This window comes from Grammomys surdaster, unplaced genomic scaffold (genome assembly GCF_004785775.1).
Source record: "Grammomys surdaster isolate TR1022 unplaced genomic scaffold, NIH_TR_1.0 126187, whole genome shotgun sequence".
Lineage (NCBI taxonomy): Eukaryota > Metazoa > Chordata > Mammalia > Rodentia > Muridae > Grammomys > Grammomys surdaster.
The window spans coordinates 6,414,332-6,438,064 of NW_021620993.1; the positions used below are offsets into that span (position 1 = coordinate 6,414,332).

At 48.1% G+C, this 23,733-nt stretch overlaps 1 protein-coding gene across 2 annotated transcripts in view; it reads right to left on the reverse strand.

The window, feature by feature from the left end:
• Uvssa (UV stimulated scaffold protein A) overlaps nucleotides 1-23,733 on the reverse strand; it is a 37,741-nt gene that overhangs the window by 4,004 nt on the left and 10,004 nt on the right. For both annotated transcript variants that reach the window (XM_028758245.1, XM_028758244.1), the window contains exons 4-11: nucleotides 23,364-23,484; nucleotides 22,015-22,410; nucleotides 20,647-20,759; nucleotides 20,319-20,447; nucleotides 10,056-10,161; nucleotides 2,426-2,597; nucleotides 1,859-1,981; nucleotides 155-338 (exon numbers count right to left, since the gene is read on the reverse strand). In XM_028758245.1, coding sequence (XP_028614078.1) covers nucleotides 155-338; nucleotides 1,859-1,981; nucleotides 2,426-2,597; nucleotides 10,056-10,161; nucleotides 20,319-20,447; nucleotides 20,647-20,759; nucleotides 22,015-22,410; nucleotides 23,364-23,484 — 1,344 coding nt within the window. The remainder of the gene's footprint in view (nucleotides 1-154; nucleotides 339-1,858; nucleotides 1,982-2,425; nucleotides 2,598-10,055; nucleotides 10,162-20,318; nucleotides 20,448-20,646; nucleotides 20,760-22,014; nucleotides 22,411-23,363; nucleotides 23,485-23,733) is intronic.

A 23,733-nucleotide genomic window follows, 5' to 3' on the forward strand; every position in this document is an offset into this window, starting at 1 on the left:
TGTTTATAAACCTTCCTCTACAGAGTTCACAAGTATCCCTGGTCTAGAATGGAGGCAAAGAGGACCAGCACTTCCAAGGCCACTAGTCATCCCCAGCCTCTCCCTAGGTGGGCACAGCGTCATGCCCATGGCCTTGCCTACTGGCCTTACTTACCTTCAGCCGATCCTGGCGCTCGCAGAGCCTGCCATTAGGCCTCAGGGCCCGGCACTTGTGCTGCACAGGCTCAAACTTCCCTGAAAAGGTAATGTGCCGGCTATGGAGCATCTCAGAAACATGGGCACTGTCCACCTCTTCCTCCACCTCGCTGGGTTTCCAGAAGCGGTGTTGAGAGTCAGATCTGCAAGGTGCACCAAAAACCCTCGAAGTAGCTACTCTGGACCAAAAGAAGGGGGCTGGCCCAATCACAATGTAGCCCAATTACCCCTCAATCCTGGGGAGAACACTTGCCCCTGGTGGCCTTGAGGCTTTCCTAGACTAGAGAACATGGTCACTACACTGGGTTCAAATCCTGGTGTTCACGGACTAGCCAAAGATGGTTAATATAACTACTAGCCTAAGGCTAGATTCCCCTTGCAAAGCAGGACAGCAGCTCCGGGCCCTGAGGCCATGGCTTTCAAGTAAGGAGAGTCCAAGTCATTGAGTGGGTTGAGTCCTTGCCATTGAGTGGGTGAATACAGGCTCTGGCATGGACATGCTACCAATGCAGCAGGGCATGTACAAATTCACACTCAGTCTTCACTCAGCGTTAAGGGCCCCAAAGGATGGAGCTTTTGCTCTGTGGCCACCACCAAACCTTGTTTCCCCCCCCCCTCCTTTTTTTTTCTCCTGACAGTGCTATGGATTCAACTTAGGGCCTCATGTATGTTAGGCAAGCACTATACCAGTGAGCTACAGGACCACTCAGTCAGTCCGTCACCAAACCTTAGGAAGGCCACTTTTCTCTGAATGCCAGAGAATGGGGTGGGCTTTGCCACTCTGTGGCAAAGGCTCAACTTCTGATCCAACATCACACAGCAGATTCTCTGGGCTCTGCACATGTATGCCAGCTGCCTCAAGAGCTGGCACCTCTGTGGATTGCTCAGAGATGGTTGGCACATGGTGAACAGAAGAGTGATAGGGCCCAGGATCCTGACCAGTGCTGGCTGTAGTTGGGTGAAACAGCACTGACCAGGGAACTGAAATGGCGGCAGCAACACAGGCTGGCTATGACTTGAACTTGGGTAAGTTCCTCACAACCAGCCAGCTGTACCAAAGGTTAACATCATGGAGCCTCAGGGCAAAGCCCCAACCAGGACTCTCACGTAGGGACCTGGCTCACTCCCTTAGCCTTCTCCAGATCCCAATTCCTGCCAGGTAAGCTTAGCATCCAGGCAGCCCAGCCTGAGGTTCACACATCATTAGCTTTACTGGTCTTAGATTCCCAGTGCTAGCCCTTAAGTACAGTGCCAGCAAATGCAGCCTAGGCTCTTCCAGCCACCTGACTCCCTCCTCCTTTTAGGTAAGTTTTCACCTGTACTCCTGGAAGTGTCTTTCTTCCTCTACCTTCCACTAGCTATCTGTAGCCTGGTTTGTGCTGGAGCAGATCCATTCAGAAGGCTCTTGGGGAACAAAAATCCAGCTTCTGACCCAGTTAACCCTGGGCCCATCTGTTTCCAGCATCGTGAGTAGCCACACTTGTCAGGAGGATCTCAGGACTGAGCTTCAGCTATTCCTTCACACTGAGTAAGAGATAACCCTCATGGGTACCTCCTGAAGAAGCAATAGTAAGGCTCAAGTCCCAGCGTCCTACAGGCCTGAGAATAGATATTTAAGGCCAGGTTGTGGTCGTGTCCTAGGAACCAAATATCTTAGACTCACTTAAGAATCTTTCCAGCTGTTAGCTGCTCCTGGCCCCAGTAACACAGGTCCACTCCAAAGGGTACAATGGGTGCTCGGGCTCGTTCTGCTTGCTTCTGGGCTTCCTCTGGCCCAGGAAGTACCCTGAAAACAGATCAGTACATGTGGGCTACTCATTCCTTGTGTGGCTACTTGCCTTTCTCCTCCACATCCCAGTGCAGTCCAGAAGCCTGGGATCAGAATTAATATACTATCTTGTACCTGAGCTGTCAGGTTGGCTGCTGATGTCCAGCAAACAACCTAGCCCTGCTGAGTACTGGCTTTGATCTGTAATGTGAACCTGTTTGGAGGTCACTTGACATTTCCTTCAAGAATATGGCTTGGCTGCAGGACCTCCAAAGGGCTGCTACAGGCCCAGGTGAGCTCCATGCCCCAGATTAGCGGGTGCTACTTGGTTAGGACTATACACATTCCAGAATACCTCTCAAAGGAGGGTTCTTGGGCAACCTGTTCAGGCCAGCCAATGCTTCAGACAGGTGGTGGCAGTACTAGGCTGTGGGCCCAGTGACATGGGACATCTAGAGTCACCTGGTAGAGGAGAGGGAGGGAGATGACAAGCAGTCCTGGAGCCGCAACATCTGGGCAGCTGCAGAGGTGGGGTCTGAGGCCTCCTCTTCCCTTCTCATCCTGGTTCTCTCTTGTAAGCTACATACAGCTGTACCTTTCTCCAGAGTCTTCAGTGGGGCCTTTGGCTCCAGCCCTGAAATGACACATGTCCACATTACTCTATCACCCAGGGAAGACTGGAGGAGCACCATGTGGTCAGGCCTCAGATGCATCCATGTGTGACAGCACAAGAGATGTCTGTCATCCCAACTTGTCAGATACAGGCCACACTCTTATGTAGGGCACAGGACTAGGACTTGGGTAACCTACAGGGATTGTCATCAAGAGCTTACCAAGAGTTGTTCACAGCACAGGCTAACAACACTGTCGCCTTTGCCCACAGCTTCCCACCGTGAGAGGTTGGATGTCTACAAACAACACCTGACATGCCAAAGAGAGGCAGCCTTCCCCATGACAGGGGGCCTCCCTTTACTGAGCAAGGAACAGAGCAACCCAGACTCTGTATGAAGGTGACAATTGCGTGGTACTTCTCCCCTGTGCTGTCCTCAGAAGAAATACCCACCACAGCAGTTCCCAACTTCTGCCCCAAACTTCAAAAGCCACAAGAGTGGCTACAGTATGTTTTCTGTGGCTGCGGAGCAGATGTTAAGCCCCTGACTACAGGATGCCACCCTGAAATACCTGCCCTACACCTTGCCAGCTAGAGGAGGTTATGATGTTGACACCAGGATTTCTATAGGATACGGCAGATGACACCAATCTTAGCCCAGCTTCATTCTCACATCCTGAGGGCAGAATCCCATCACTTTGTTCCTGCCCACTCTTGGGTCTAGTTCTTAGCAGGTTGCACATAGGGCCAACTCTGACCCTCGCTGGCCCCAGAGCATTGTCAGAACTGGGACTCCAGGGGCACTATCCACCTGTTACCCGACTTCTCACAGTCAATGCAGGGGCAGCCTTAGCTGGACACTAGCTGTGCCAGAGAGATCTCCATGACACCAAAGCTCAGACTTCTGAATACCCTGCCACCAAAGGCAGAACAGATGATGCACCATTTCTGAGACTGGGCAGACTCTACAGCTGAGATAAGGCAAGAAGGAAAAGTCACCTGGGGAAGACAGCACAGCACCATTCTGGCAGTCAGAAGGGAAAGAGGTGTCAAAGACATCTTCTATCAAAGTTGAGGAGCAGGGAGGTTGGAAAGATGGCTCAGCACTTAAGAGCACTGGCTATTCTTTCAGAAGACCCAGGTTCAGTTCCCAGTACCATATGGTAGCTTACAACTACCTGAGTCCATTCCCAGGGGATCTGCTGTCTTCTTCTGGCCTCCTCAGGCACTAGTCAGACACATGGTGACAAACATACAAGCTGGCAAAACACCCATCACATAAAATAAAAATAAAAATAAAAGAAAGAAGAAGTCAGGAAACGCTGCAGAGGTAGTTACTTGCTGGGTGCCTGAAGGGCAGAGGGACCAGTGGTAGTGCACATGAGCGCAACTGCATAGCGCAGTGATGTGAAGGGCAGACACACAGGTGCTGGGCTTCCTGTTTTTGAAATTCCAGAGAAAAGAAAATACAATTGGAATATCGGAAATGGCTGAAGAAATGAGACAGTTTTCCCGCCTCTCAGAGGAGGGGAAGGAGCAAATGTGCTGACACGGCATGCACCGAGAAAGTCTAAGGCTATGTCCCATCCTCAATACCACAAAAGAGAAAAAGGAAGAAGGAAAGCAAATGTGCTGACACGGCATGCACCGAGAAAGTCTAAGGCTATGTCCCATCCTCAATACCACAAAAGAGAAAAAGGAAGAAGGAAAGTGTAGAGGAAGATGAACCAAGCTTACAGCTGAATACCAAGCTGAGCTGTCATGCCCACCACACACAGGCTCAGGAGGGAGTCTTACAGACACAAGACCTTACAAGGACCACCCTTGCAGATTCTTTAAGAACATCCTCAGCATAGGTGATCCATCAAGAAAGAGAAAATCTGGGGCTGGAGAGGTGGCTCAGCGGTTAAGAGCACTGACTGCTCTTCCAGAGGTCCTGAGTTCAAATCCCACCAACCACATGGTGGCTCACAACCATCTGTAATGAGATTGGATGCCCTATTCTGGTGTGTCCGAAGACAGCGACAGTGTACTCATAAATAAAATAATAAATAAATCTTTTTAAAAAAAAAGAAAGAGAAAATCTAAACCACAGTACACAAGATAACAATGAGTAAATGACTTTTGACATCAGAATAATAACTCAGAGGGTACCAGGGTGGTCCAATGCCATGGAGGTAGGATAAGAGAGTCCTCGGTCTCCTGTCTTATGTAGAGGACAGTACAGAAACCATAAAAAGAATAGTGACCAAGGGACTAAGGGCTGGGCTGGTAGTAGGAAGCATGTTTAACATGTGTAAGGCCTTAAGTTCTGTCCTCAGAACTACAAAATGGAAACAGTCAATGATAAAAATATATGTCTTAAAACTGGAGATAGCTATCAGAATGATACAAAGATACATTAAAAAAAAAAAACAGGAGGGAAAACCGAAACAATAACAGTAGCAGCAAAGCAAGAAAAAGTATGGTACCCAGTTCTGAACAGACAGGACCACTTGTCAAACAAACTAATAAGTCTATGAGCAGATGGACTGAGCAAGTCAAATACGTTTAGCTAATAGACGTCTATTGAGAGGCTAAACTCAAAAGGCAGCTGAGAAAACAGGCTAATGCCAGGAAAGTAGATTTTAAGTTTGAAAATAGTATAAAAAAAAGAATACAGGAGGGTGTGATGAATGTGGATGGGATAGTCAAAGTACAAGGTGGACCTCACTTGTCATCCGGAACTTGGGGCACTCGGGTAGGAGAGTCTCAAGGCCACGGCCAGTCTGGGTTACAAAGTAAGATCCTAAATCAAGCTTTAAAAATGCTAAGTTTGTGCATTAATATCTAGACTCAAGGTCAATGAGTGTTTAGGCATGTGATATAATTAAGTGACTGAAGTACCCAGAAGGCCTGAGGAAGGAGGGTTTCAAGTTGAAGTCTGTGCAATAAAGAGACTTCCATCAAGGAAGGCCAATGCACTCTACCTGAGGCCTTGGGATGGCAAGGCCTACACTAAGGCACTAGGAGTTCGAGACCCATCATGGGCTTGCTGTAGCAGAGGTCAGCCTGACATGGCACAGAAATGACCAGCTGCTCTTTAGGGCTTCCTGGGGCCCTGAAGGCAATGGTCAAACCTGCTCCACTGCCTGTTTTTCTATAACAAGTTTTACTGGTCCCAGATACAGCATCTGTGCTACTTTCAGAGTGGAACTATGAGAGACCTGATGCAGTCCCGAAAGCCAAATATTTACTATGTGACCCTATATGGAAACACTTGTCTCTGCTTTTAGATCACCTGTGCATAGGGAAGGGCCCCTGACTCTTGGATTCTTATGAGTGGGAGCAGAGGACTTGGGCAGGGCCACTCTGAGAGGGTAGTGGAGTCACAGACAGCTACCTCCAGGCTCTGGAGCTCTGTAGTCCCAAGATTTGGGCACACTTCGTATCAGAAGATATCAGGCTGCCCTTTCTCTGGTCCAACCGTAAAAAGAGAGCCCCATGTTAGGCAGTGGTGGCTCTCATCCTTAATCCTAGTACCCAGGCAGCAGAGGCAGGTGGATCTCTTTGAGTTCTAGGCTAGCCTGGTCTACAGAGTAAGTTCCGGGATAGCCATGGAGAAATCCTGTCTTGAAAAAACAAAGACAACAATAACAAAGAAATAACAAAAACCAGTGTCTCAGGTTTTGGTGGCAAAAATATGACCCCCAGTGTTTCTCAGCACAATGTTACCGGCAATGTGGAAGGCAGCAAGTTAGCCGAGTCCTGCACACATGCACACACAGCAGGGAGGCGAGGCTGGTACGGGAACAATGTGACATGTAGATAGATACAATCGCAGCCAAAAGATCAATATGAGAATTCCTAAGAGTTACAAGAATGAAATATATTTTTCATTGATTTGTTGTTTTAAACCATTAAGAAGATGGGTAAGCGTGTTAGAGCAGGGTAAACACTCAGGGCACTGAACACACTACTGTTTTCACACCGTCATAGAAAATCAATCTCACTGACATATTTTCAAAGTTAAAACCCAAAAAGCAGAGCACACTCCTCAGGCTGGAGGGTGGGTGACCCTGTAAGAATGAGACATTATCCTGGTGACCACCATGGCCCTGCTGCCTTGCAGGGCCTGACTCTAGTAGTCCCTTGGCCAAAATTTACTCCCATACTTGCTTTTAGAAAGAGTCATAAAAATGTCCAAAGCTCCTTTTTTTGTTTAAATTGGCCAAGTGGCACCTATTTGCCTGAAGCACTAAAGCAGACAGTGCGGGAGGGATGGATCGATAGGAGGAAATGGAGAGGCTGGGGCTCCGCACAAAGTTAGGCTGCCGCGCGCTGACATTATTGATTTTACCTAGTTCAGCTGGCCTTGTAATTAAAATGTAAATTTGAGAAAGAGATTATGTCCTGACAGAAATGGTAGGATTAAGGGGAAGATAAAAGCCCCTCAGTGAAAATTCAGAGAAAGAAATGAGAAAGAAAAAAGAGCCTGATTTCCTCAGTCGTGTGGATTTAGACTGAATCTAACACCTCAGATTCGCCTGTGTTTAATTGGAAAAACAGTGATGGACTATAAACTAGTATTATGAACTGATCTCACTGCACACTGTCTGTCTGTCTGTCTATCTGTCTGTCTGTCTGTCCGGACTCTAGCCTAGGCTACTGCTCTCGAGGGAGTCTCCATTTGGTATAACGATGGAGGATTCCCACCTTCTATCCATGCCACAGGTCCTTCCCATGGGCCAGTTCTTGCCGCAGCCCCTCCTGTGAATGCTCCAGGAATTCTAGGGGTGTCATGTGTCCCTGGCCTCAAGGGCTCACCAACCCCTCCTTGGTTCCTGTGGCCCTCAGCCCAGCGGTGGCACTGACAGCCAGATTGTATGTACTGAATGTGGGTGCTGTAGGTCTACCAGTACACCCTGCCAACCCTCCCAGACTCTGCCATGTTCTCCACTTGATACCATTTTGAAAATACAAAACAACAGCTGACTCAGACCATATGAGCCATCATTGCCTTCTAGGTTTAAAACAGATGCCTAGAACTTTTCCAAGAAAGGGATAAATTACAGACAATGAAGCAAGCCACCGAAGTCTCTGCCTTTCTGTTAGGCTGAGCTGAAGCCCCTTAGCAGCTCTGTAGGCACTTCCAGGTGTACATGGAAGGCTCTGAAGAAAAGACAGTAACACACAGGCTGATGGGCACTGGGTGTAGGAGCTATGTACACCATAGTTATTGCTCCTATGTGAGAGATAGCCCTACACGCAGTAGTGGACCTTGCGACATTCTACTGAAAACCATGGATTAGTCTACATTAGGAACAGGTACCAGGGCAGCACAGCTCTGCTGTGGGGCTGGAGCCAGGCTGGCATGATCACTAGTAGATGTGGGTTGTAACTGCCAAACCAGAGCCACTTGTGATCTCCCTGTGTCGCCTCGCAGCAGGTTTGTCATGGCTGTGTCCAAGCACATGTCCCAGCAAGTGGCACTGGGAGATGCTTCACAGTGTTTTTTTATGACTCAGCCACTTTTGCTGGACTCAAATGGTCAACAGTCAGAAGCCATCTAGATACAGGCAGACATAGGGCTATCTCTGATCAGGAGGACTAAAGAATTTGGTCTAGCCCTGTCTACTTCCACTGGTGGCTGGAAAGGGAGCACTGTGTGCTCCTGTCTTCCAGAGGTGACACTAAGTAAACACCTGTGAACAGGGCTGCTGTCTTCACTGGCACCACCACTGACCACTCCCAAGCCATGAGCCGAAGACAGCCTCTCCTAGGATGAAAGGAATCTGTTTTGTTCTTTGAGAATAATCCTTGGTGTTGGCTTGTCACTGCTGCCCCTGCTACATATGACCTAGAGCTACTCAAAACCTGTGTATAGTCAGACTTACATGTCTGCTGAAGGTTATGGAACATTAGAACAGGACGAAGAGGCCCAAGCTAAAAAATTCTGGTGCAACCATGATCCCCTTAAGACTCTAAGAGCCAGAGTCAGTTCCCCAGCTTAAGAACAAACGTGTGGCTTCCAAGGAGGACAGAAGGACATCTGGGCATTTAAGAACCCAGGTACGTAAGTAGGTGCTAGACACACTGCCCGGACACTGAGAAATATCCCTGTCTCACCTGCCCTCACCGCCCACAGTGGCCTCAGATAGCCACACCAGCACCTTGCTAGACAAGGACCTTGTCCAGGCAAAGGTAAAAGGAAACAGGAGGCAAAACCCATCTTAGGCACAGGAGGATGGCCATGTCACCCCATATATACCTGAAGCACTTCCTGGTGTTCAGGAGTTGGCCATGATGTATATCCCACCAGGAAGAAAGGTAAGCTGGAAGACAATAAACTCCACCTCAGGTAGAGACTGGTGCTTGGAGAAGCATGTGAGTAGAGGTTTGGAAGGTCATGGAGTTTGCAGGCTGAAGAGCCCATGAGGAGAGCATGGTGAGGCTGAGCCCTGGAGAACTGTAATGGTATACACAACTCAGCAAGGCAGGCTTGCCCACAAGCAGCAAGTGAGGCAAGCAGCTCTACTAGGCAGGGAGCTCTTCATGGGGCATCAGAATATTGGGACTTCTGCAGAGTAAGCCAGACCAAGCCACTGTGCTTACCCAAGGGGTCACCAGTAGCCCTTGAGTGTGAGAGGTTCCTCCTGACAATCACACACTCACTGATCCCCAACCAGCCTGCCCAGGAGACGGCACTAGGCCAAGGGCTGAGGACTAAGAGGGTAAGTCTGCCTAGGCTAATTTGGCTTAACACCCCTAATGGGTCACGGCTTTACATACAAGTCATCTAATCTTCTAAATTCTCTTAACAATTTCAAATTCCACTCCATAAATACCAGTTCAAATCCACTTGTGTACTCCCCACAGAAGCAAGATTATTGCTTCCAGTTTGCATAAGTGGTACCATAACCTGAAGCTGTGACCTGCGTCCTGGATCAGCTTTAAGTCTACACATTCTCTCTGGAGGGCACAAGCCTAGGGTACAGTGTGTTGCTCTTAAAGCTTTCATGGAAAAGAGGAAGAAGATCTTAGATGGGAAATGCCTGTTTGTCACAGCAGTGCTCTATGTGTGACAAGCTGCTTCTTGCTATGGAGTCCAGATGTTCCTGAGTCAGAGGCTATGTCTGTGACCTCGAAGACACAAAGCAGGGATGCTTTTATCATGATCCCCTCTGCCCTGGTGTGGGCCCTATGTGGACAAAGGCATCCCCAGCAGACTGCGTCTCTGACCCACAGCCAGAGCATCAAAGGGCCAGAGTACCCTGTGTGATGTCCTGCCATGTTCTGGCCACAGGCGGACTCAAGGGCACAAAAGAAAAACACTGCAACTTAAATACAAGGAGCAATTACTGATACAACAGCTGTATAAGGGAAGTTGACGGATAAACTCCCTGGGTCAATGTCACAACCTAGAGGCATTGTCCAGAGTGGAAACCTGTCCCTCCAGTACCCTTGGTGTCCAATCCTGTCCCTTGTGGGCCCAAAGCTCACCATATTCAGCTCGTAGATGGTCAGGGATTCGAGGCTCATAACCCTCTTTCTCTGGGACCTCCACGAAGTCCTGATCCTCATCCTCGCTGTCCTCCAGTGCTTCTGACTGTGAAAACATTCCCAAATACAAATAAGGACATGAGCTCAATCCAACAGCAGCTGTCCATGGTCTGTGTACAAGTGTCCCTTCTTATAGGGCCATCTGTCCAGTTTAGGACTTCAACAACAGATGTTGATAGTCTTTCATTACACTGTCTCTAAGGCTGTTCTTATTCTTGACTCACACTGTCTTTGCTTAGCTCCCACCTGGAGCCATTCCCTAACTATCACCAATCTCTTGTGCCTGCTGCAGTAGGCATCACCAAGGACATGCACAGATGGCTCACATCCCCATTAAGCAGGCAGCAGAGCTTGAATTAATGGTGCTGCCATTTTACCTACAGCTCTTCCATGCCCAAGTAAGCCACCAAGTTCATAGGTCATAACATTTGCTATGCCTCAGACCCACTGTTCCTCCAGTCTCACTGCAGAACTATCCTCTGATGAGTTTCCTCCCACCCTACTTCCCATTGACCTCATATTTTTCTAGAATCTTCCACACCCAGAATATGAAGCCAGAAACCCAGCTTTCCTGAGATCTACTCCACTGCCCACCTATCATATAAGGGAGCCTGGCTCAGCTCACCAAGGCAAGGAAGTCCACAGCCCTAGGGATAAGGTACCCTTTAGACTGTGGTGGCCCCTTGAGTTTTGGTGCCCCCTGCCAAGTTTCAATGCCCTTGCAGCTTTTAAAGCTGAGTATGATGGTACACACCTTTAATCTCAGTGTGTGTCTGTGTATGAAATAAAGGGTAAGGTATAAGGGCTGAGATCTATTACAGTAATAATCCATATAGCCCTGGTTGACCAGCAGGAGCTCTGTACTGAGTATCCATCAATGTCTCAGAGTGGACTGAGCTGTTGGGAGGCCGAGGCAGGTGGATCTCTGTAAGTTTGAAGAGGCCAGCTTGGTGTATGTAGGAAGTTCTTGGACAGTTTCATAATAGAGATAATAGATATCTGCTTCAAAAGCAGATAGACAGATGGGTAGATAGATGAGTAGATAGGCAGATAGATAGATAGATAGATAGATAGATAGATAGATAGATAGAGGCAGTTTTAGGGCAGAATTGAGACAAGGAAGGTCCCTGTTAAGTGAATGCTAACTTATGGGACCTTCATAGGATTATAAGAAAAACTTTAAAAAAACTTAAACATTGAATTTTAAAACCATTCCCAACAGCAACTTTAAATTTACAGGTGTTCCCCATGGTCCTGACTTTCCTGAAGGGGGAAAGGACATCTAAGGAGTAGCTTCTAGTCTCAAGGCAGGAGCTACTGTGCATCCAAAGCCACACCAAGCAAATGACAGTCATCATGGAGGAGAGACTACAGTGCATCACCTACTTATGACCTAGCTCAGCATGCTGCCCGCCCAGGTTGAGCCAGGCTCCTTCATGGGGCTGCAGGAACCATCAGCAGCCACATCTGGCCGCGCCTGCTGGCCCCATGCCCCAGCCTGGGAGACTGCTGCCCAGAGAGAGCATAATCAGATGCAAATGCACTTTGTTTTGGTGCAGCCCACAGTCGTGCATCTGGGAAGCACAGGAGACATTAATCATCGGAAACTGTAATTTTTGTTATCAGTCTAACACTGATCAAAAGGGAAGCCTGTCTCCACCGCTGACCTGTGAAACGTCCCAATTATACTCTTTGGAAATGACAGGGGCACTTAACTCCCGAGCTGAGCAAATGACGACGATCAATCACGTTTGAATAACAATGAGCCACGGACCTGAAAATTATTTTTGTATAGAATCTACCCAGGAATTTATGAAAGGTGGAAAGCAGCCCAAGGTTTTAGGGCATTACGGGCTCAGCTAGTGCAGTGCGTATCAAACACTAAACAGAATTTATGTGTTTTAATTTTCTAAAAGGTAGATGTGGGCTGGGTGCTACAATGCATAACATATAGTGCCAGGTTTTAAATATGGGGGTCATTTTCATAAAATATTATGCTTATTGCTCACACCCTTGAATTTTGCTGGGGACTTTTTATCAAAATTTCATTCCCTAAAAAAATACTCAAGTGCTTAGGTAACTATTATAATTTTATCTTCTTCCTCCTCAACTACAATCATTTATTTTTAGATTAAATTTGAGGCTCCAGGTTCTTCCTTGTTCTTAAATTAGACTGATAAGAGTCTCTGGCTGTCTGCTCTTCCACCACATGCATTTGCCTCGAAAAAGTCCCAAGCTCTCTCTAGGGCCACAGAGCTGCCAGCCATTCCCATACTTTACTTAGCAACTATTCAGTGATGGAGTACTCAAACTGCAACAACTACAATTTACAGAGGTCACTGTTAATACTTAAGTGAAACTAAAGTGAAGTTTTCATTCACACTTGGTAAATACTACTATTGCAAATTCTTGGTGCCGAAGTTACCAAGGACAGCTGTCAGATGAGCTATACCTGGGGGATGGGAAATTACTCTGCTGTGGAAAAGTTCTGAGCCCTAGCTGTCGGGACACTTCTGTGACCTGCACAGGAGCCTGACCAGGAAGGTTATGGTCCCAAGGGGCAGTCCCTGGAAAGGTAGCACAGCCCAGAGAGGAGAAGGCTTGCATGGAATGGTCTTGAATCACAGTCAACTAGCCTCCACTCACTTACTTTGGAATCTAAATAATTGAGAGGTCATGATCACTGTGGTAGAACCTGCCTTTAAGGTCACAGGGGAGGTCAGACAGATGCTGGCATCCAGAGGGGACCCACATAAAGAGCCTAGATGCCAAGAGTTCAGGGAAAGAGCTCACACCTGGTAAAAAGGCAGAATTAGTGATGTCTTCAAAATGAGGTCAGACTTTTGAAATGTTCTCAAGAACAGCTTACTTTTATCCCAGGTGAGGGCCAAGTTTTCTACTGTGATGAAACAACACAAAATGAACTGTGTGAAACTAGTCAGGAAAAGCAACTCTTAACAAGCCCTACACAGGGGACCACACACCAGCACAGGCTGCCTTTCTCACTCAGACCTTTTCTGATGTGTGAAATCCTTGGGTGCCTTTGAGGGATATGGCAGGTGGTCAGAAATTCTTTTAGCCAATCAGAAGACTTCTCCTAAGCTAGCCCCCAAGTGGGAACTACAGACCCCAACAGAGGGCCAACTTATCCACCCACAAAACAGAAACAAGCTTTTGCCCACCGCTGTTGTGTAGTAGGGGTACTGCTGGTTTTATACAAATTGATTCTCACCCACAGTTAAAAGGATTTAGAAAAATGAGTCGTCATGATCATAATTAAACAAGCAATAAAACGGCTAAAATATACAACGCAATCAGTTTACAGAAGTGGGGCGGTGAGTGCTAATTATTTGCGAAGGAATGGGAAGAGCATTTCGACATCCAGAAAACCGGTGGCCACCAGGCCCTCAGCCTAGAGATACAGCTGGAACTATTAAATAAATTTTGTGCGATCTAATTAACTTGGTGCGCAATCTCAATTACTTTCCACCCAAGAAATCACTTTTGTTCAGTTTTATGTGTGTCTATTTCCCTTTTAAAAAAAAATGATGTAAGGCCTCGTCAGACAAGTGAGTTCCAAACTGCATTTGTCTTTCAGCGGCTTGATGGCTATGCATTTAAAAACCCATTCTATCTTATAAACTAAAAATTAAACGTGCTCAGCTGTGATGGCCGTCATTGCATCTGCTATTTATATGCTAATGCCCTCCCTGGAAGGCCGTGCAAATTGCCCGGCCAGGCCAATATCTCATGTGCATCTCGGCTGCCAGGGACGCACCTTCAGAGGACAGAGGGCGTTGTGGTGCTGACCACGTGATAACACAGAACAGGCACCTGGTGGCCAGAAGGGCCAGCACTGAGTCAAACATGCCCAGATGCAAACAGGGCACCAAAGCATGCACTCAAGTCCAAAAAACTATGCTGGAGCAAAACATCACTTTTTGGAATGGCCATCTCTATAAAGACCACATTTACAAGACAGCCTCACAACCAACGGCACTCAGGACACACTGGGACAGACATTTCTCCTCCTCCTCTCTCCTGATACCCTCCTACAACAGTCCACAAAAATCTGCCCTTGACAATTCAGTTTGACCAAGAACCCCACTGTCAGGGAACTTCCTAGAAGTGGGGCCCAAGAGCTGAGGCTAGCCTACTACAAAGTGTAGTGTAGGCAAAAAACCTGGTCACATATGCCTAGAAGTCCATTTCCAGAGCAAAGCTAAGTCTAGAATTCTCAGCTAGATCCAAACAAGCAGTCAGCATGATAGCTAAGGGAGTCACATGCTGTCCATCAAACTGAGGCCTGGTAGCCTAGGTGGCCACAGGCCAGGTGCTCTGGGTTTCTAGTGTTCCTAATATATATACTCAAACCAGTCTGTTTTGGGAACAATATATACATGCTCTCAATGACAAGGCTGTATGCGTGGTCAGAGGCAGGAAGAGTTATCATGAATGAGGTTATGTGAACTCCACACATTAACATCCAATGAAATGTGAAATCACTAATCATTCTTTCCAGGAGTGCACAGAGAAAGCCAACTACACAGGGGAGAAGTGTGTTCTCACTTGTTTGGGCCTACAACTAACAGTTTCCTTCTAGGATTAGAACAGGTCCTTCCCTGTGCCTTGGTCGCCATCTCAGGTGAGAGCAAGTGGCTAGCCTCTGGAAACACGAGGCCATGCTATGCTGTGTGGCCTGCTTCAAGGATACCAGGCCATGTTCATCAGGCAGCCTTCCCACTGGGCATCTGGGGCTTCAGGAGGGGCCAGGACTCATACATCCTTGGACCACTTTCTCAACTGTAAAATGGAGGAAATAATCTGGTAAGGTACTCCTAGAGTAAAGAGGTAACATGTGAGAAGGTGTTGAGAGCTAGCTCATTCTGGAAAGACAAATAATTGGGCTGGATACTGGAGCCAGGGAAAATCAAGACTAGATCCATAAAGTGGGGGGTGGGAGGGTGTGGGCTGGTGTAAAGGTGGCTGAGTTGTTTTCTGCCATCCTTGTGAGCTGACCTCATGAGAACTTGTGCTCAAACCCCTCCCAACTCTCTGCTGTTGGGCGTGCTTGGCCTTCAGTGTGATGGAGGGAGCACAGCCCCAAGGAGGCTGTTTACGGGCCCTGCCGCTGCACAAGGTCCCACAGACTGATTTAGTTTCCCTGCTTTCCCCGGGTGTGCCTGACGGTTCAACATTTCATTTCCTGTGTTTTCTGTTGTCCTTTTCACCTACAAGAAGCAAATCCTGCAGAGTCCAGGGAGCTTTCTTAACACTCTGCCAGGAGAGGAGCTGGGCCTGGTGCTCTCCCAGTATAGCACCCACAGGTCTGGTAGTGAGACCGATCTGAAAGGCAGGCTGGCGAGCACCCAACACAGAAAATAAGCAAAGCGGCACAGCACGCACCAAACAGATTGATCTCCACTGCTGTGAGAGGGCAAAGACAAGTCCATGGTTCCATCAGGGTGGCTGCCACATGGCCCATGAGACTGGCTTGCACAAAGATGCATTTATAACCACATGAACAAGTAGACCAACAACCCAGGAAGGGCAGAACAGCTGCTGACAAGTCAGACATGCTGATGTCTGAAATCACTGCTCTGACCACCACTTGGTGGGAATTCGTATGTTGTTAATTACACAATACAGACTAACCATGATCAGAGCTACATAATGAAAAGCAGGCAATTTAAAAGTTTTCAAAGGATTTTTATCAGTTTAAATAACGAGGCTGCCATGGATTATTACAGCTCTTCTGTAACGGAGCAGGTGGAAACTAACTCTACCAAACGGCCCTGCACATCGATCCGCTCAGGATTTATCTCCAGCCCGCCTCCAAACTGAGCTGAAGTGCGCACACTCTGTAAAGCAAATGCTTAGACGTGTTTAAACTGGTTTAAGTATTTTTGAAGACAGACCACCTATGTCAAAAGGAAAGCAATACTGCAGAGAAACAAATAGCAACATTCAAAGAGAACAGGGGCTGGACTCCACAGATGCTGGAGGGGAACGGGCCTGACCAGCACAGCCTGCACCAACCCAGCCTTCCAAAGACAGCCTGCACCCATCCCAAGTCTCAGCTGCTGTTTATGACTGGTAGCACTGTATTTGTTTCAATCTTACACATTTGTTAGAAGTTCTAAAATGTTTAAATCATGCGTTATTGAATTAGTGCTCCTTGCTCAGCCTGTTCTACATGAGGAGTTAACGATGCCAATCCCGTGCTAAATGGGGAAACACTAGGAAATAATTTAAACCCTCCGTAAATTTTATTTGGAAATTAGTGAACACCTCATCATGATTTCTAATTAAAACAGCCCTAATTAACATAGACATTCATTAGCCCTCTCTCTGCCCTTCCCCCACAAGACACTGTGGTGCAGCAGCCTTGCAAGGAGCTGCCCACCAGCTGCAGGAAGGGCGGGCGATGTGTAGATAGGCAGTTGCTGTATCTATTCTGGGAAGCACTGCTCACCTGAGCCTGGGCGCTGCCACTCACAGTCCGGGAGCCGCCAATCACTTCATCTACAGACAGCGACTCACTCGCTCTCCAGCTGCTGCAAGCAAAATCTCCAAGGACTTCAGAGCAGTGCCTTTCGTTAAAAATCAGTTTGTAGAGACAGGTCTAGGAAGTGTCCATTCAACTGACAGCAGAGCTGAGCAGTATCTGCCTTCCTACTGAAGGTAGGACATCCTCAGTCCAAGGGCTACTATCTTGTTAGGCCTGGGCAGCCCTACATACCCACAGGATGGCCTGGGATAATGTGCTAACCTATGTGACCAGAGAACTCCCATGACACCAGGAAGGGCCTGCCTTCACAGCAGGTCCTGGCAGGCACAAATGGAAGTAGCCAGGCTTCAGCTGTGAGAGCTGCCATCTATCTGCTGAGATACACAGGGGTACATGTACTAATCTGGGTAAGATCAGGCTAGTCGCCACTGGGTGCAACAAGGGACAGTGGAAACAGGACAGACCCTGGGCATCATGTCAACCCGAATGCCCACCGTGTACCACAAAAGGACTGTGTTTAGTTTTACAGTGCTGGGTCTCGACTCCCATGTCTGTAAATGGCCAGTGAAACTGCCCTCAGTCCTGGCAGCCAAAGTACTGACATAGTCATGCTATGTCCAGTGATGACCTACTCTGAGCCCACTACCCCTATGCCACAACAGAAATCTAGGACTGCAGCTGGATTAGGAGAGCTAGCAGGAGTCAAGGCAAGCTACTTAGTTTCTTTTTGGTGTAATACTAGGGATTAAACCTAGTGCCTCAAACATGCTAAGCTGCACTCTACCACTGAGCTAAATTCCCAGGCCTCTGTATTTTTGAAACAAGGGCTTGCTAAAATTGCCTAGGCACCCCTTGAAATCACTCTATAACTAAGGATGGTCTTGAAGTAATGATCCTCCTGCCTCAGCCCTTCAAGTAATTAGGAAGACAAGCTTTTACCTCCACATCCAGCTTCCACACAGCTGCTTTGAATGCATGGCTATTACTATACAGGCACAAGCCACAACATGGAGCTTTTTACCTGGGCTCTGGGGATGCAAGTTGCTACCCCTGAAGCTGGCTGAACTAAATGCAGAACCCAGACCCAGGAAGTCGTACCATCATCCACAAAGGCCTCATGAGTGTCCTGTAGGCTGGAAGAAGACTGCCCAGGTCTCCTCCAGCAGCCAACCACTCAGCAGTCAGGAAATATGGAGATAAGAGATAAGGGTAAGGCAACAGCATACAACACTACCCAGCATTATCCACCCGACAAAGCTGCAAGACAAGGAGAACAACCAGGCTGTTAAGACCCTTAGGGTTTGGAGTCCTGCCAGCCCCAACACTGGTGTTGGTCCCAGTAAGGAAATGCAGGCTAGCAATGCCTAGGCTGGCAAAACCCTTCTGTGCTACCCAAGAGTATTCAAAGCTCTGTGGCCACTCTCTGGAGTACTAGCTATCCAAGGATGCCCCTAACTGCCAAGGTCCACTAGCAAGGTGACTGTCCCACAGAATGAGTTCTTCAGGGATGAATTGGGGTACACAGCATAATAGTGAGGTAGCCTCACTTCACAGGCTGGGTGTTAGGTCACCCTGAAAGGTAGCCCCATATGGCACAGTCTTGGCCAAGCTGATCACTGATGACTATGAATACTGAGTGTAGAGACAAAACAAACTCTTCCTGACAGCTGCAGTGAGGGCCGGAGCTGTCACTTTCCTCATGGCTATAGAAATGCTCTCCGCTGTAAATATGTTGCTCTAAATTCATAAAGTTGACTTAGCTAGGTGACACAACAAAATGCAACTCTCATAAGATGTTAACAACATATACCACACACTGCCAGACAGCCTCAATTATGGCACTGTATTCCCATGATTGCCATAAACTCAAGTGCTGGCTGACTGAAAGAGAAGCGAGGTCGCCCTCTGCTGGCCCACATCACATACACGTCCTCTGCAAAGCTGGCACCAATCAAGCAGCTGCAGAGCTCCCTCCTGTGTCCTCTGGCTCCAGCCCCTCAACTGTATCCTCAATGTAGCTACTGGCTGCCACAGACCTGTCAGCAGGCGCTCTAAGTGCTAGATGTGGAGTGCCCTTGGTTTTAGGCTGGAGCAAGGGATGGCTTCAGATCTGATCTTTACCTCAGTAAAGACAGAGTTAAGTCCACCTCAAAGATACCTTCCAAAATAGAATTTATAAGTCAGATTGCCCAGGTCAGCTGACCCACTAACCTCTAAGCCAATGCTTCCCAACCTTCCTTTAATACAAGAACCCTTTAGTACAGTTTCTTGTGTTGTGGTGATTCCATAAAATTATTTCCTTACTACTTCATATCTGTAATTTTGCTATTGTTAATCATAATGTAAATATCTGGTATGCAGGATAGCTGATATGTGACCCCTGTGAAAGGGCCATTTGACCACCAAACTGGTTGTGACTCACATGTTGAAAATCTCTGCACTAAGTCTAGGTTCAGGGACTAAGCTCACTGTCCAGGTTTAGGATCTGGGTTCAGAACAGGATTCCATAGGGCGGTGACAGCTCTGATGTCTGTTTTCTCTGTAAACCAGCTGAGAGGAGCCAGTGAAATGTCTCAGCAGGAAAAGGCACTTGCCAAGGACTTGAGTCCTGTCCTTGGACCTACAAGGTACAAGAAGAGAACACCCACGCACACGCACACACACACAAATGCAGAGATTTTTAAATTAAAACTAGCTGAGAGAAACATGGGATGATGATGACTTGCTTTCCAGCTTGACTGGAGCTCTGAAAAGAATTGGGTGACACAGAGAGCCTGGACTGTGGCAGTTTTGTGTCTTTCAATCAAAATCTCAAGGCCCAACTCCCCTAAGACCAGCCATCCCTCTCAGTTCTGTGGTCACCTATGCAGAACCCAGTTCCACGTAGCCCAGGCACAGGAGCCACTCCTACACCAAGGGTAGCACCTCTCCAAGGCATAGAAATGTACTGGGCTCTCCAGCCAGTTCCAGTGTATCTAGCATGGACAGCCTCTGTGGCTCCTAGGTCACTCAGAACTGCATCTTTGCTCACACCAGGCACCCAGAGCACATGCCTACATCTATCTCTGGACTTGCCTGGACTCTCATCTCTAGTCTTATCAAGAGGACCCATGTATCCCTGCTCTATCTTAACACCAGACCTTCACTCAGGGAGATACAGTACTTTGTCAGCCCCCTGAATCACAAGAGTACCCTGTTGTTGCTCACAAACAGACAGGCGATCTTCAGGTCTCCACCCCATGGGCACAGTGCTCATGCTCACCTCTGACTGCACCTGAGCACTCTGTAGGTTTCATTTTGTCTGGCCTGCCCAAAGACACGATCTCCTATTTGCTAGCAACTCTCCAGAAGTTTCCACCTATTTAACACAGACTGATTCTTCGGGCTCTCGGGAGGAGCACTTGACACATGGGTTTTCAGTACTTTGAAAGTATCCTTGGCTGAACAGACACCAACAGCAAGAATGTAGCCACCATGGCATGAGTGACTTCACGAGACTTGCTGAGGGACAGGACAGAACCCCAAGCCAAGAAGAGCAGATGGGTCCCCTCTTGGAAGAGGCTGATCTGAGACTCCCACCACAGAACTTAGTAAGGAAAAAGCCAGAATCCTCTGAATCTCATGATGCCTGCCTGTTCAAAAGGCCAAGTGGAGGGTCCTGGGACCTTTCAGGCTCAGCTCCATGAACTCACCCTGCTCCTTTGTCCTCTCCCAGACTCAATTTTCAGTTCTTCAGATTTCTTCAGAGCAAGTTCCAGTTCCATTTTCATGTCAATGGCCTGTTTTAAATACCCACTGTAGGTCCCTGCACGGGTAAACCGCTGTAAAACAAAGGATGACTCACAAAGGTTCCAGACAGTTCCCAAAGAGCCCATGCCTCTTCTTGTAGGAAGAGACAAAGTGCTGAGGAGAGGGAGAATGCTTATTCCCACCCAGGGTAGTGTTCTCGCCTTCCACATCCTTGCTTTGCCTGGGCTTTCAGCCTAAATTCACTGCTGAAGGCCAGATGCCCTGCCTCACCTGGACCCAGGAGCACACCATTGGCAGAAACTTGTTCTGGATGAGTTTGAGTGAGTCTCGAGCAGCATGGAGCACATCAAGGTTGTCTTCATTCTCCTGTACCCTCAGACCATCTAAAACAAGGCAAAGTGTGGTGGTTTGAATATGCTCGGCCCAGGGAGTGGCACTATTAGGAGGTGTGGCCTTGTTGGAGGAACTGTGTCACTGTGGAGGAAGGCTTGGAGACCCTTCTCCTAGCTGCCTGGAAGCCAGTTTTTTCTTGTCTGTCTTTGGATGAAGATGTAGAACTCTAAGCTCCTCCAGCTCCATGATAGCCTGGATGCTGCTGTGCCTCCTGCCTTGATGACAATGGACTGAGATTCTTAACCTATAAGCCAGCCGCAATTAAATGTTGTCCTTTATAAGAGTTGCCTTGGTCATGGTGTCTCTTCACAGCAGTAAAACCCAAACTAAGATAGTACGTCACAGAGGGATGCTGAGGCTGCCCATACACGTAGCAGAGGCTGTTAAACCCATTGGAAATGTGATTCCTAGCTGGTCTCAGACACTGAGAGAAAAACACAGTCTTGGAAAAATCTAGGACAATATCAATCATCCTGGCTCCATGCAGTCATGGCTCCCACCCAGAGGGCTAGATCTCTCAGAGCCACCTTCTCTTGTCTCTTCTCTCAGGATTGTCCTCACCTCTTAGTCCCAGGGTCTCAGTGACCCCTGTCATTCTGCCTTTCCTTGACAGGCCCTTCATTTCTTTCACAACCTCTGCTAGGCAGGGCCTCCAGAAAGGACCTCACTAGCACCTGGGTGAGTACAAGGCAAGGTGCAGTGCCTCAGAGACACTAACTTAAAGCTTATGGATCCCGGAGAGCCCCAGGCTCTTCCACCATATCCCACATGGTAAGCACATGCACCTGTGAGGACACCTGGTCCAGCAACAATGGATGGATGAACAAGAAAGCACCTCTGTACCCTAAGGCTGCAATCCAGGGCCAAACACAGTGCTGTCTGTCACATGCCTGTCATTCTAAATACAGCAAGAAATCAGGCTTTGCTCACATTTTCCTCTTAGAAGGTGGCCCTGGTGGCCCTCCAGGTAGATGCCCATACAGCCTGCCAAGGACTCTGTACCCTGATCATAGCCTCACTGAGACAGGGCTATAGCAGAGAGTCCCACGTAGCTGACTCATGGTGGCAGAAATCTAGAGCAGGAAAGACTAACCAGATAGAAGCCCCTCTTCCCCTCATAGTCCAATTCAAGGAGCTGCTGTTCCTAAGTCTCAGTTCTACCACAGACAATCCACTGCCAGTGAGAGAGCTACACCTGGCTAGAGCAAAGCGTGGAGGCACTGCACAGCATCAGCAGCCAGTTACCTGACGGGAGTTCCACATCCAGCGTGTACTTGTGGGAACCCAGCCCATGGCTCCGCAGGAAGTCTTCCGGGTCGCTGTGTTCGTCCTCATCCCTGGAGGGGTCTTGTGTGGCTGTTTGGGCTAGTGCTTTCTGACCAACGACAGATCTTACATGGTACGCAGAGGCAACCAGGTCCTTGCTACAGCATGGCTGCTCTTCATCCTGGGGTCCAGAGAGACCAGACTCACGGGGAGTTGCCAGGTCCGGCCTCAAGGTACAAGGAGCGTGGTCCTCTGTTATGCCAGATGCCTCACCAAAGAATTTATCCTCTGTGTATGGAACAAAATCCAAAGGCACCAGTAGCTTAAAGCAGTTCTCCACTTCTGTCAGGCAGCATCCAATTTCATCAGACATTTCTGCAGACATAAAGATACCTACTTACTGTGTCATCTTGAGCCAAAGAGCAACAGATGGCCAAGGCTGCTCCCTAGGACACCAAGGGTCAATGGGCTGGCATATAAATCATGATACTTTCAACTCTTTAATAAACTATCTAGCACAGAAACTCAGTCTTTGATTTTTTTGGTTTTTGTTTTGTTTTGTTTTGAGACAGGGTTTCTCTGTATAGCCCTGGCTGTCCTGGAACTCACTGTGTAGACCAGGCTGGCCTTGAACTCAGAAATCCGCCTGCCTCTGCCTCTACCTCCCAAGTGCTGGGATTAAAGGCGTGCGCCATCACCGCCTGGCAAACTCAGTCTTTGAAGTAGATCTCTCATCATGGCTGTGTGGCAGCTCATGGAAGCCTATGTGACCGACACCAAAGGCCAACCTTCCACTCACAATGGTAGTCCCAGAGAGGCCACACTTCCTGTAAGCCATCCACAGCACAGCTGTCTGCTTGCAGCCTTCTCCAAGGCCTAGGCTTTCAAGGCTGACAACCAGGGCAGGTGTGTGAAGGAGGCCCTGGACACAGAAAGAACCAAAGACCTGTATCTGAGAACAGAGAGCAGCTGACCTATCTCACAAGGACTAGCTCCCAGGAAGGATGAGGATCTGGGGAAGGGAACTAGCAAGAACCGATGCTGGACATGAGAATGACAAGATGGCCTCCAGCTAGTGCAGACTTCTTCCTAGATTCACACCAAGATTCAGCCTCTCTGCTCAGGGAGTCTTAAGCTAGATAGTTACAGGTAGACCAAATCACCAGAAGACATAAGGGCTACAGACAGCCTGTGAAAGCTCAACCCCATCCCAAAGCATTCTTGCCTTGCGAACCTGCCTGCATGGGTCTCAGACTAGAGTAAAGAACAACTAGGAAACAAACGCGAGGGCCATGGGGCAGTTTCAAGGGCTTAGCCTAGGAACTTACCTTCCATTTCTGTCTTGGCCCGTTCAGCACTTTCTCTGTGGATCTTATCTAAATGCTTCTGCTTCTCCTCTTCTCGCTTCCTTTCTGCCACAGTCCTAACATTTATATCCCGAAAATCCACCTGAGAAATTGAAAAGGAAGTTTAGGATTGCCTACAACAAACACAAACCCAAAAGAAAAAAGAAAAAAAAAAGACACATTGCCATCAATACATGACCAGGCTGCCTTATTTTGCCACATCTTCAACCAGATAGAAAAGGGAAGACATCCAATGCCAAGTGTAACATATTGGGAAACAATGTGCTCCTCTAAATGCAGGTCATGGGTTATCAGCTAGACTCAGAGGCTAACCACCACCCAGAAGTGAACT